Here is a 10,969-nt window from a genome sequence, read left to right as displayed (position 1 = left end):
ATAGTCTTTCATAGGTAAATAACATTAGTTAGTAGTTTCTTTTTTTTATTATTAATTGTCCCTTATTGATAGCACTCACGTTGAGGTTGACACAAAATAAATGAATAAATAAACTTTGTGAAAATAGGTTGAGAATTGGGCAATTCACGACTTAATTTCAATGTCCATGCTATGCCTTTGTTGGGAACATCGACCTCCCCAACATGGCCGCCACGAAGGCTGCTACAGTACGCTGTCGTTCTAGTCTTCGTATTTTTGGGGCTACTCGCTCCAAGAAGCATTTGTGTCTATTTGTGTGTCTATGATCTAGCTTCTATAAAACACTTAAGGGCGCCACACTTCATTAATGCGGAAAATTAAAGTTGTCTGCCGAGGTTTCGTTCTTGTCACGTGGGCTCTGACGTAGCTTGCGACCTTATTAGGATGCGGGCTGGCACGGTAACTTCCGGTGTGTTAGTCAAATAAATACAAGTCATCTGCTTCTCATTCCGATCATCATGTCGGCTTTGTGGATTCTCCTGGTTGTCATATCGGCGTCTCTGTGCCCTGGTAAGATGAATGTGGACATTTTAATGTCTGCCTTCATGTCACCTGCCATGTCTCTGACGAGCATTGTTGATAAATGTTTTATTCTGTACACAATGGGATGCGGTTTATTTATTAGGAGTGACGAATATGTGAATTTACAATTGTCACCCTTGTTATTCTGTATTTTAATTTGGTCAAATCTTTAACTATGTATATATTTTTTTTCTGTCTGGGGGTTTCAAGGAGACTCCATGTTCATCAAAGACCCTCTGGCATTCGTGAATCACAATACCCCGGTAAGATTTTTCGAAAGGAAAATGTAAGTCAAAAGAATGCATGACATAATAATTTAACCCACCAAAATACATCAATAAATAATGTTTTGATTTTGCAGATTATTGTATCATGTTTATCACAGAAAAGCTGCTGTGCTGAATAGCCCAAAAGACTCCATCTGATCTTTACTCCATAATGCTGAGTGTATATATATTTAGTTGAAACACAATGGACATGAACAATGACCATTTCTTTTCGTGCCATCTCCTTGGAAGAAGGCCATCTGCTCAGAGTGCAAGCAGATCATTCAGCGCTCTGCTAACATGATTCCCAGCGTGGACAGTAAGGTGATGATCATTTTCATTTGTCTTGTAATGAAATATGACCCCATCAAAATGCGGCTTTTGGCTACCAATCACTTTGCACACATTCCGAGTACTCATAATTGAGTGCTAATTACATTATGGCCTGTTTTTGCAGGGGCGCATGTACGAAACCTTGCTCGCACTCTGCCAGCACCTCCCGGACAAACGGGCGTTGGAATGTGACACTCAGTTGAAGATGTATTTGCCCAAAATCCTGCTGCAACCACGTGGTGACGGGGTATGTTTCGTCCGCTCACGAGAGAAGAAGAATTTGCCCACAGTTGTACGATATCGTGCGCTTGCCTTTTGCTAGGAAGTGGAAGACACCTGTTCGGCTTTCGGGCTGTGCGCTGTCCTCCAGGATGAGGAAGAGGTGGCACTTCCCCACCAGGACGCTGAGGAAGACGTGCCTGCGCTCACCAACACCCATGTAAGAACGCAGAAGGAGAATGTACACCAAACATTATGACCACTTGCACAATCTTAAACGATACTATGCGCGAATACGAGAGCGGTAGCTTAAGATTTGACATTTACAATGGGAAATGCATGACGGGCCCTGGCTTCTCTTTTTCCTGGCGAATCCCTGAAATGATCGTTTCGCCCAAATTAAATGGCTTAAAAAAAACTTGACAATTTTAGCGTCGGGTATACTTATTTGCCCCACTCCCCGGCTCGGCGCCTGTACGTTGGGGTTCACCCCGGTGGACAAGAGGGTAGCCTCCCTCCACCTTTGGGGAGGGGGGCCAAGGCGTAGAGGGGGTCCGGTTTGGTGGCCACAGTATTACATCTCTGCTTTTTGCAGATGATGTGGTTCTGTTTGCTTCATCAGGCCGTGATCTCCAAGTCTCACTAGAGCAGTTCGTAGCAGAGTGTGAAGCGGCTGGGATGAGAATCAGCACCACCACCAAACGTGAGACCGTGGTCCTCAGTCAGAAAAGGGTGGTGTGCCCTCTCCGGGTCGGGGATGAGATCCTGCACAGGATCTGCACCAGATGAGGTGGCTGGGGCATCTAATTCGGATGCCTCCCCGGTGAGGTGTTCTGGGCACATGCCATCGGGATGAGACCCCGGAGACGACCAGTCACACGCCGGAGAGACTACGTCTTTCGGCTGGCGTGTGAATGCCTCGGGATCCCCCCAGAAGAGCTGGATGAAGTGGCTGGGGAGAGGGAAGTCTGGGCGTCCCTGCTAAAGCTGACGCCCCCGCGACCTGACCTCGGATAAGCAGTAGAAACTGGATGGATGAATTTTAGCCTCACCCGTCTGTCTCCAATACCTGAGTTATACAGATTACAGGTCACATTAAGTGTGGAAAAAGTTTTGAATGATCTTGCTTTTTTTTTTTTTTTTTTTTATAAATATCACAAAAATGTGGCATTTAAATAGGGGTGTGTAGACTTTTTACATCTACTTCACTATTCTGTAATGCTGTTCGAATGTGGAGCGAGTCGATGTTATCCCTTATATAATGCCCTCAATGCAAAGAAGCATCTTGAAAGGTAGCAAACAAAACAACCAACGGGCACTAGCGATACGTCCCATGATGCATTGCGCTGATGATGCAGAGAAAATATTTCACATTTCTGTTTTCAGGATGTCGTTTGATGTTCGGTATGAGACAAATTCATTAGTTGTGGTGCAAAAATATCTTTTAAGTAGAGCAACGCATCACAACATAATTATACGACACACCAAGAGGGCCCAAATAATGCACAAGTTTGATTGACAGGTACTACCTCTCTGAATTAATCAAAGCTCGGTAGGTAGCATTATTATCCTATTTGTAAAGTCAGTATTTGTATTGGATTTCATCCCATTGTGCGGGGGGGTCACAAATAATGTTGTGTTAACTTCCATGCATTTTTCTGTCCGCATTCTCAAAAGTTCACCTCTTCATCCAGGAGCAGTTGAACCCGGCTTGTACCCTGTGCTTGTTTATTATCAAGAAACTGGAGACTCTGTTGCCCCAAAATATGACTGAGGTGTGGTTTCGTATCTATTCGTTGGCTTTGTCTGTCCTAAATCTTGATTGCGTCTGATGTCTGTCATCCTCTCCCCTTCCTGCAGGACGCTTTGATGAAGCTCATGGGCGAGGTCTGCGATCTCCTCCCTCAGAGCTACAAGGACGACTGCGACAACTTTGTCGACAAATACGGCGTACAGATAGTGGAGTTCCTGCTGTCTTCGGCCGCCCCTCACACCATTTGCACGCTGCTGCACATCTGTTTGTTCAAGGACTCTCCTGCTCCAGGTCAGTTGCAGCTTGCTTGCTTGAAAGGATCTATGAACATCGCCAACGTTCTCGCCAAGTTACGATGCCGTGATGACTTCCCAGAGGCGCCCGTCCCGTCCGACTGCGATTCCTGCCGTACGCTGGCCGCGCTGAGCCGACTTCGACTGGCCGTCAACGCCACTAAGCCTAAGACGTCGTCTTTCCTCGAGTCGGTGTGCGGTCATCACCCCAATGCCATCCCAAAGGTGTGCGTGCCTCTTTGCCTCTGCTGATCAAATGCTTCAAACTTACCTTTGTTCTGGGCTCAAATGTTCTTACATGGTTTGTAAGGTACTCCGGCAACCTCCCAGGCTCCATAAATTTGCATGTTGCATCAATTGGAGGCGTACAATTGTTCATAGGTGTGAATGGTTGTCTTGTCTCTTCAGCCCCGCTTTCGTTGCTTGTAAAAGTCTTCTTTTTTTTCTCTCCACCTTTTTGTTTAAGTCGCTGTTCTGTATAAACAGCATTCACACTAATTGAGGGGGCTTAAAGTCATCACTAAAACATAACACCTTTGGAGATATCAAATATTTCCCATTGCATGAATAAGCAATTAGTCATCATTGTCTTTTCAGTGTGAGGAGTTCACCAGAATCTACGGCGCAAGACTGCAGCAGTTTTTGGGAAAGGAGGTGGACCATAAAGACATTTGTGAAGTAAGTGTAAAGGGCAAACCACTTGACGGGAATTAAGTTACATTAGTCTTGAAAAGTCAGTTACGATGCATCACACACATTGTGCAGTTTGTTGTCACTTTCGTTTGCCGTTCAGAGAGCTGATCTGTGCACTGCAAAGAAGTCCGAGCTGCTGGGAAGCAACCCCTGCACTTGGGGGCCAAGCTACTGGTGCAGAAACACAAACACGGCTCACAAGTGTGGTGTAAGTTATAGATTCACACACATTGCTCAATTATTAACTACAGAGCACAAAGTGCAGGGGGAGAGTGACGTCAATGTAGACTTTAAGCCGTTACCACAAAGCTTTGTGGATGGGCGCTAATGGAAGGGTGGGGGTCTTCACTATGTGGCAGTATTGTTTTAGCCTTCACAGAATGAGTGCAAATGTTTCAAGTTACTGATTTCTAGAGGTGCAACAATCGAGTAATTGACAATTAATCGGTTATCAAATTAATCGACAACTATTTTCATAATCAATTAGAGAGACCTTGTTGAATGTAAAATTGTCCAAATCCTCAGGAATTTCAGCCTCTCAACAGTAAATATTCTCCGATTTCCCTGAAAGCAGACAAATTATCTGTGTTTAATCCAAATATTTTCAAACATCTAATTTTACTGTGGAAAACAATGATCAACATATTTGATTTTCTGACAGATGTTACACACCAAACGAGCAACTGAATCGTAATTTATGTTTGGTGTTGTATTATTATATTATTTTTTAATCAGATTCATTGATCAAAAAGATATTCAACAGATTAATCGAGTATTAAAATAATTGTTAGTTGCAGCCCTACTGATTTTACATTTTAACCTTTCAGAAGTGTTTTTAAAATTTCCTGCTTAAAACATGTTAGGTCGCAATCTGAGTTGATCGAAAGTGATAAATATCTTTGTAAAGGCACAACCTTGGATGTATTGATTATCATCATCCGCTAAATCCCCTCTGACAGATTGATTTGCACTTATTCAGATGCATTATTATTTAACCTACAGTATTTCCATTTGTTTGTTTAGCCATCTGTAAGCATTTATTTAGATTCTCTCTTACTGATGTGCTGTTAAATATAACTTTGTTCTCCTTTCAGAATGTTGCCTTCTGTGAGAAGCACATGTGGAAGAAGTGAATAGCTCAATTGTACGTACACACACACACACACACACACAGTATTTGCCTCATATACTTGACATTTTCATAATTTTTTTCCCCCTCCCTAATTTTGGTCTGCATTAAAATATAACCGGCAGGCAGCATTCAATTGCAACCACCACTTGTTCAGAATGTTTCAGTTGTAGTCTAATTCATGAATGTGAAAACTTTGCTGTGTGGTTGATATTAAATGATGACTGAAAAGACAAGTGAATAGCTGTTTCTTTCTTGCTCTAATGTTAAACATAGAGGCAGAATAATGTTTATTTAGAAACATAAAAACACTAAACGTGGAAAATAATACATATAGTTTTTTCTTTCTTTTTGTGACTAAAAAAAACTGAGTTTCGGTCTTGTGTTGCTCCTTTTTACCACTATGCACCAGTGTGGTTGTTTACATCCTTGCCACTCTCCTGTCTCTTCCAAATCTGCAAAAGAGATTTAAAAAAAAAAATTGAATGGATATCATCTGAGAACTAAATACCACTGGAGGAAAAAAAAAATCCCTCTATACTTGTTAATTTCTTTACTCAGTGGATTAGCGCCATAAACCATCTATACAGGCAATGTGGCAACATTTTAAACTCATCCAAGTGCAAAAAGGTAACCACTATTTATATTACGATGCAAAAACTAACAAAGGTCATTTGCTCCATAAATACACATCATGCAGCAATTGTAATTGTTAGTATGAAATTGTAAAATGAAGCAATAAGTAAAACATGCCCAGAATGAGTCATTGAATGCGTGTTTGGCTGAGGTTTTGCAAGATTTGCCAACATCTCACATGATGTCAAGCACGACAGCGGTTGGGACCTCAACTTTATACTTTTTTTCATGAGAATTTAAATGGAATTTGGAATTGTACGACCTCATTGGCATACAACTTGACAGGTTCCACTGGATATTGCATAATTATTTTTTTGACATTTCCGAAATGTAATGAGCGGATGACCCTTCCATTCTATATGAACATTTGCATTTGTTGAAAAATGTAAAAATAAGATGAGCACCAATGCTTGACTCAATACACAAACGATACAAATTGTATGATCACACCAAATGCATAACTGCTTAATAATTAAACTACAGCAACACAAGACACACGCAGACAGCTCACCTGGATGTAGGCCTCTGATAAAGTGATCATCTGAGGGAGGATGTCGATCACCTGCAGGTCCTGCATCTCGTACCACTTTCCAGTTCCCTGATTGGGCACAACAAGGTTGGTCGGCAGAACTGACACAAAACAAGGTTTTTATACACTGTGCACAATACGGTCCTCAAAATTGGCCATCTTCATGCTGAACCTACATGATGCAGTACATGTATCCTGTAAGCGCCTTCGGTTGGTTTCCCATCATGCACCACATTGGCAACCAGGTCATACGTTGTGTTCTTCTCCGTGACTTGGGCTTCTTCGGTCAAGTACTCACGGAGATCTACATTTCTGAAAAAGGGAACACAGCACAAACATTTGGTACCTCTCAGTTGAATAACGACTTTCTATCCGCCACAAGATTGGGGACGGTGGCTGTGTCTGATCCTTCGCCTAAACTCCTGTTTTAGAGCATGACCGGCAACACTTACGTGATGGGGAAGTTGACGATGGTGGGGTTCTTTTCCACAAAGAAGTTATTCTTTGTGAACCTTTTGATGCAAAAGATGAGGTAGGGTGGGAGTTTGGTCAACTGGAATCTTTTCAGGAAGTTCTCCTTGTATGTTTTGTACTCCTGGAGACACAGCAGACAGTTTTTTTTTTAAACGCGTAATAAATTCAACGTCAGCAGACAATTCAAGATGAGTCACGTGTTTCTATTTTCAAAGTGACGCTGTTGAAGCATTAACGAGTTTAATGGGGGGGTGGGTGGAAAATACACAAATATTTGCACAAATATTAGGAAAGTTTTGTTTTTGACAATTTGACTTCAACTACTGCGCTCTCGCTCAATTCACAATATTACGAGCTCGGGTTGATTAGCTTACAACGGAAAAAAAACAGGCGCTTTTATTTATTTATTTATTTATTTTTTAAGAGTATGTCAGTGTGCAAAATTATTTGGCAAATATTGGTGTACAGAGTTATTCTGCAACTAAATGAAAACTGAATATTTTCTCATCTCGCTTATTTTTCATCTGTTCAAATAATGAAACAACTGAAAATGAAAAAAAATATCTCAACAATTCCACAAAAAATAATCAGTGACCAGTACCTTTTTCATAACTGCCTTCGATCCATCGAGCCTGGCAATTTCTTCATCTTTTGATGGTCAACTTTTTATGCCGAAAAAGCCACCAGAGAGGCGCACGGTTTTCTTTCAGGGTAAAGCTCTCTTTTAAGAGCCCACAAGTTCTAAATAGGGTTCAAGTCAATCACTTCTAAGCCATGCAATGGAATACATTATTGCATGTCTTTTTTTCTTTTCAGACCTTTTTTTCTGTACCACTGCTTGAAGAAGGTGTCCTCTAAAAACTGGCAGTGGTTAATTTTAAGTCCTCCTCCTACCCCAAACAGTCAACAACCAGCTCATCTGTGATGATACCAGGCCAGACCAGAAGCCCACCCAGTCGACTGTGTGTCTTGTTCAGTGGTGGTCGGATTTCAGCCTTCCTTGCCTTGCATATGTCTCCGAGTACTCCAGGTAGGTTACTCTTTTGGGATATAACAGCACTGGAAACACAATGGGTTCCTAGAAGTTTCCCACTAGATTCTTTATCAATATTTTGCAATTAATTGGTGTCTTTATAGAGCCTGTTGACCCTTTGCAACTAAATGTTTGGTAATTCTGTGATCATGATCCGCTATAGTTGCAATTTCACGCATGCTTCATCTCTCTAAAATAATTTTTTTGACACCTTTTGATATAGGGTGCTGGTCTCCTTAGGCCACACCTTTCCTCATTACACAAATACACGTCACGCGATATGCTCAAATCCAATTAACACTCAAGTCATACAGCTTTAAGTTTGGAACTATGCATTAAAATTATGAAGTCCAAATACTTACCTGCATAATAATTGTGCACACAGTATATCTTAATGCATTACATAAACCACCGATGAATTTTTACCTTCTCTGTGCTGCCATTGAACTTGCCCAGGATGTTGAAGAGAGGAACTTGTGGGATGATGAGCTGCTCCTTCTCATCCTTGTACAAGGGGGCTGTTGGGAGATCAAGGGTCAAGAAGAAGAACGTGGACTCGGACATCTGCTCTTGGTACTCGCTGGTCAGGAGCAGCGCCTCCTTCTCCTCTGGCGTCTGGAGACATTTAAACATCATGAGGATCATGATGTGCTGGCCCCTATTAGACCTCCATAAGCTCGAGCAACAATTTAATTCACCTTGCCTTGGGAAAAAAAAAAAAAAAAAAAAAATTGGCTATTTTAAATTACTGGGGTGGCCATTTTAAAAATTAAATGTGGCTCTTAGGTGCAAATGCTTGCTTTGCCTTGGTCTAAACTCAAGTTGCACTTAATTGTATGATATGCATTCTTCAGGTCAATTATGTAGTTGACTCACCAAATCTGGGTGTGGTAACTTCTTTGAGAAGATCCGCATGGAGCCTTGGAATGCTTTTGTTAGGATTGCTAGATGAAGAGAAAAAGGATTACATTATCATTTTGAAAAGTAATAACAAATGGATGCTTGTGTTTTCCCCCCCCCACTCACTTGGCTTTTTCTTTGTGCCCCCAAGAGCACCATGCATTGCATTTAAAAACCATGTCATGAAGTCCACAGCGTCTCCTACAGAGCACACATCAAAGGCCGACAGTCATCTCTACAGAAAAGCATGTCATTCGATAGCTATTCTTCCCATTTGCAAATGCAGAATTCTGACCTTGATTGGTGATTTGGAAGTTCTTCTTGCTGCAAAGCACCACGGCCTGGAGCATCTCATGAGGAGACACGTGGGCCTTGAAGTTTCTGGGATTCCAAAGTTTGCGCATCAGCTCACCAAAGCGCTGCACCAGGAGGAACATGATGTCCCCCGGTGGTCTTCGGATCCCTCGATAGTTTTCCTCCTCCAAAAAGTAGTTCCGCAGTGGCGGGACGTTGGAAAAGGCCTTGAAGATACGAAGCAGTTAAATACAATCGGGAGCTCTTGGCAATTAGTGATCAGTGAAATGAAGAAAGATTATTCATACCTGTAAGACCACATTGGCGTAGTCATTGGCTTTAATGTTGTTGAGGCCAACAATGCCTGGCAGATAAGTCGTTCCATCGTAGGCTCTGTAAAGTTTGCCCTGCTTGTCCAAACCCGAAATGTGCTGCTTGGTGAATGTCGGTTTAAGCACATACTGTGGAAGTAAATGATCATGAATTGCTGAACCATCTCAGGTCAAAAATGGTCAAAAACAAATGACCATGTGCAAAGTCACAGAAGTAAATATTCACTGAATACCTGCATAAACTAATCAAATACAAGCACTATCAGAAATGATGCCATTTATAAAGATAATAAAGGCCAGGTATTAATTGAACAATGTCGCCCAACGTCAACTATAGAAGATGGATGGATATTTTTCTAGGACAACGTGAACACGTACTGGTCCTCCGAGAGCAAACAGTTGACTCACCGTAATGTCTTCTAGTGAAGAGTCAATGATCTCGTAGTTGTCAGGCAGACAATAAAACTTGAGTGTGTGCAGGTTGAGGAACACGTGATGAGTAAATTGGACACTGTGGGTGTACGCGTGGGATTTCAGACCTCGACCTACACAGAGAAGCAAGTAGGTACAATGCAATGACTGGAAAGTGATGCTACAGGGACACAATACACATACCTTGAAAGTACTTCCCACATATGAGGCAGGCATAAACGTTGATGTGTGAGAGGGAGATTGAGCAGAGCTTCTCAAAGTCAAAGTCCAGCACACTCCTGAGGGACAAACGCATGGGCTGAGCTAAGCCGCTTGCTAAGAGATCTGCACACAACGGAATGCATCTTGCCTGTTTATGGTGTCGAGATACGGGCAGTGGCGGCTTCGTCGGTCCTCTGCTACACGACCTCGTCCTTTTTTGACTGGCACTGCAACGTGAAGGCAAGCAAACAGGGAGCAGAAATGTTTCAATCGTCTCGCCGTGCAAACTCGCTAGCCAAGCATACTAGCCAGCAAGGTTAACAGATGAGAGACTATCTCTTCAATAAATTGCAGACGTTTTTGTTTGCTTGTTTTAACAATATAAACTGCAATATGTGTTTGCGGAAGGTTGTGTGTCCGGGTCAAACCGTATTAAAACTATGTGGCGTGTTAAAATAAAATGTGTTGACGTTAGCAACGTGCTAATGGAAATGTATGAAATGAATGTCACTTATTTTGCCCCCACCGTCCTCGTTGTCTTCGTCGTCCACATCGTCTTCTCTTTCACGCTTCGGAGAAACCACTGCGGTGATCATAATGGAGATTTTTTTTGGTCGAAGTGGAGAGAATTTACTATTATCAGTTTGATTTCAGACAAACGAACCGGTCGAACACGAAACGCGTCGGAACCCGCCGTAATACGTCATTCACTGCGACAGAAACAACGTGTGTGTGCGGGGGGGGGGGGGGGGCACAATCGGTATGAACACAAGACTAGATTTGCCAGCGCTAAGAAGCCTCCAAAACATTGTAACTTGTAAAAGATTATCAGTTCCCTTGGTGTGATAGAACAAAGCAAATCGTATGCAGTACGGCATCCTTGTTTCTTTT

General features: G+C 42.2%; 2 protein-coding genes across 7 annotated transcripts; one reads left to right on the top strand and one right to left on the bottom strand.

The window, feature by feature from the left end:
• Nucleotides 1-438: 438 nt before the first annotated feature.
• On the top strand, nt 439-7,925 carry sftpbb (surfactant protein Bb). Of its 5 annotated transcripts, none has more exons than XR_009768256.1 (13): nt 439-549; nt 772-824; nt 1,080-1,151; nt 1,285-1,407; nt 1,483-1,599; nt 3,074-3,154; nt 3,240-3,423; nt 3,508-3,650; nt 4,023-4,103; nt 4,219-4,326; nt 5,213-5,262; nt 6,367-6,499; nt 7,703-7,925. XR_009768256.1 is itself a non-coding variant. In XM_061671539.1 (12 exons), exons 1-11 carry the CDS (start codon nt 498-500, stop codon nt 5,249-5,251), a joined length of 1,053 nt encoding a protein of 350 aa, XP_061527523.1. In that variant the 5' UTR covers nt 439-497; the 3' UTR covers nt 5,252-5,262; nt 5,373-5,493. The 5 variants fall into 5 exon arrangements, 3 of the variants coding, with proteins under 3 accessions (XP_061527523.1, XP_061527524.1, XP_061527522.1); XR_009768257.1 differs by having other exon boundaries at nt 7,790-7,924; XM_061671539.1 differs by lacking the exons at nt 6,367-6,499; nt 7,703-7,925 and adding an exon at nt 5,373-5,493.
• usp39 (ubiquitin specific peptidase 39) lies at nt 5,497-10,779 on the bottom strand. 2 transcript variants are annotated; one of them, XM_061671536.1, is made up of 13 exons: nt 10,594-10,779; nt 10,227-10,312; nt 10,061-10,155; nt 9,854-9,990; nt 9,422-9,574; nt 9,115-9,340; nt 8,946-9,020; nt 8,796-8,863; nt 8,346-8,534; nt 6,865-7,007; nt 6,589-6,724; nt 6,395-6,481; nt 5,497-5,702 (listed from the first exon to the last, which is right to left on the bottom strand). In XM_061671536.1, exons 1-13 carry the CDS (start codon nt 10,672-10,674, stop codon nt 5,649-5,651), a joined length of 1,530 nt encoding a protein of 509 aa, XP_061527520.1. In that variant the 5' UTR covers nt 10,675-10,779; the 3' UTR covers nt 5,497-5,648. The 2 variants fall into 2 exon arrangements, with proteins under 2 accessions (XP_061527520.1, XP_061527521.1); XM_061671537.1 differs by having other exon boundaries at nt 10,227-10,305; nt 10,605-10,779.
• Between the last annotated feature and the right edge of the window lie 190 nt (nt 10,780-10,969).

Source organism: Phycodurus eques, chromosome 3, assembly GCF_024500275.1.
Source record: "Phycodurus eques isolate BA_2022a chromosome 3, UOR_Pequ_1.1, whole genome shotgun sequence".
Lineage (NCBI taxonomy): Eukaryota > Metazoa > Chordata > Actinopteri > Syngnathiformes > Syngnathidae > Phycodurus > Phycodurus eques.
The sequence above is the reverse complement of the archived record's forward strand: the minus strand, read 5'-3'. Positions and strand labels throughout refer to the sequence as shown.

Bases quoted from the DNA above. Each gene is read 5' to 3' on its own strand.
- usp39 (XM_061671536.1), bottom strand. From the start codon at position 10,674: ATGATCACCGCAGTGGTTTCTCCGAAGCGTGAAAGAGAAGACGATGTG. The intron at 10,156-10,226 runs GCAAGATGCATT...TTTGTCCCTCAG, and splicing joins TATCTCGACACCATAAACAG to GAGTGTGCTGGACTTTGACT. The intron at 9,341-9,421 runs GTATGAATAATC...CGTATCTTCAAG, and splicing joins ACGCCAATGTGGTCTTACAG to GCCTTTTCCAACGTCCCGCC.
- sftpbb (XM_061671539.1), top strand. From the start codon at position 498: ATGTCGGCTTTGTGGATTCTCCTGGTTGTCATATCGGCGTCTCTGTGC. The intron at 1,600-3,073 runs GTAAGAACGCAG...CTCTTCATCCAG, and splicing joins CTGCGCTCACCAACACCCAT to GAGCAGTTGAACCCGGCTTG. The intron at 3,651-4,022 runs GTGTGCGTGCCT...TTGTCTTTTCAG, and splicing joins ACCCCAATGCCATCCCAAAG to TGTGAGGAGTTCACCAGAAT.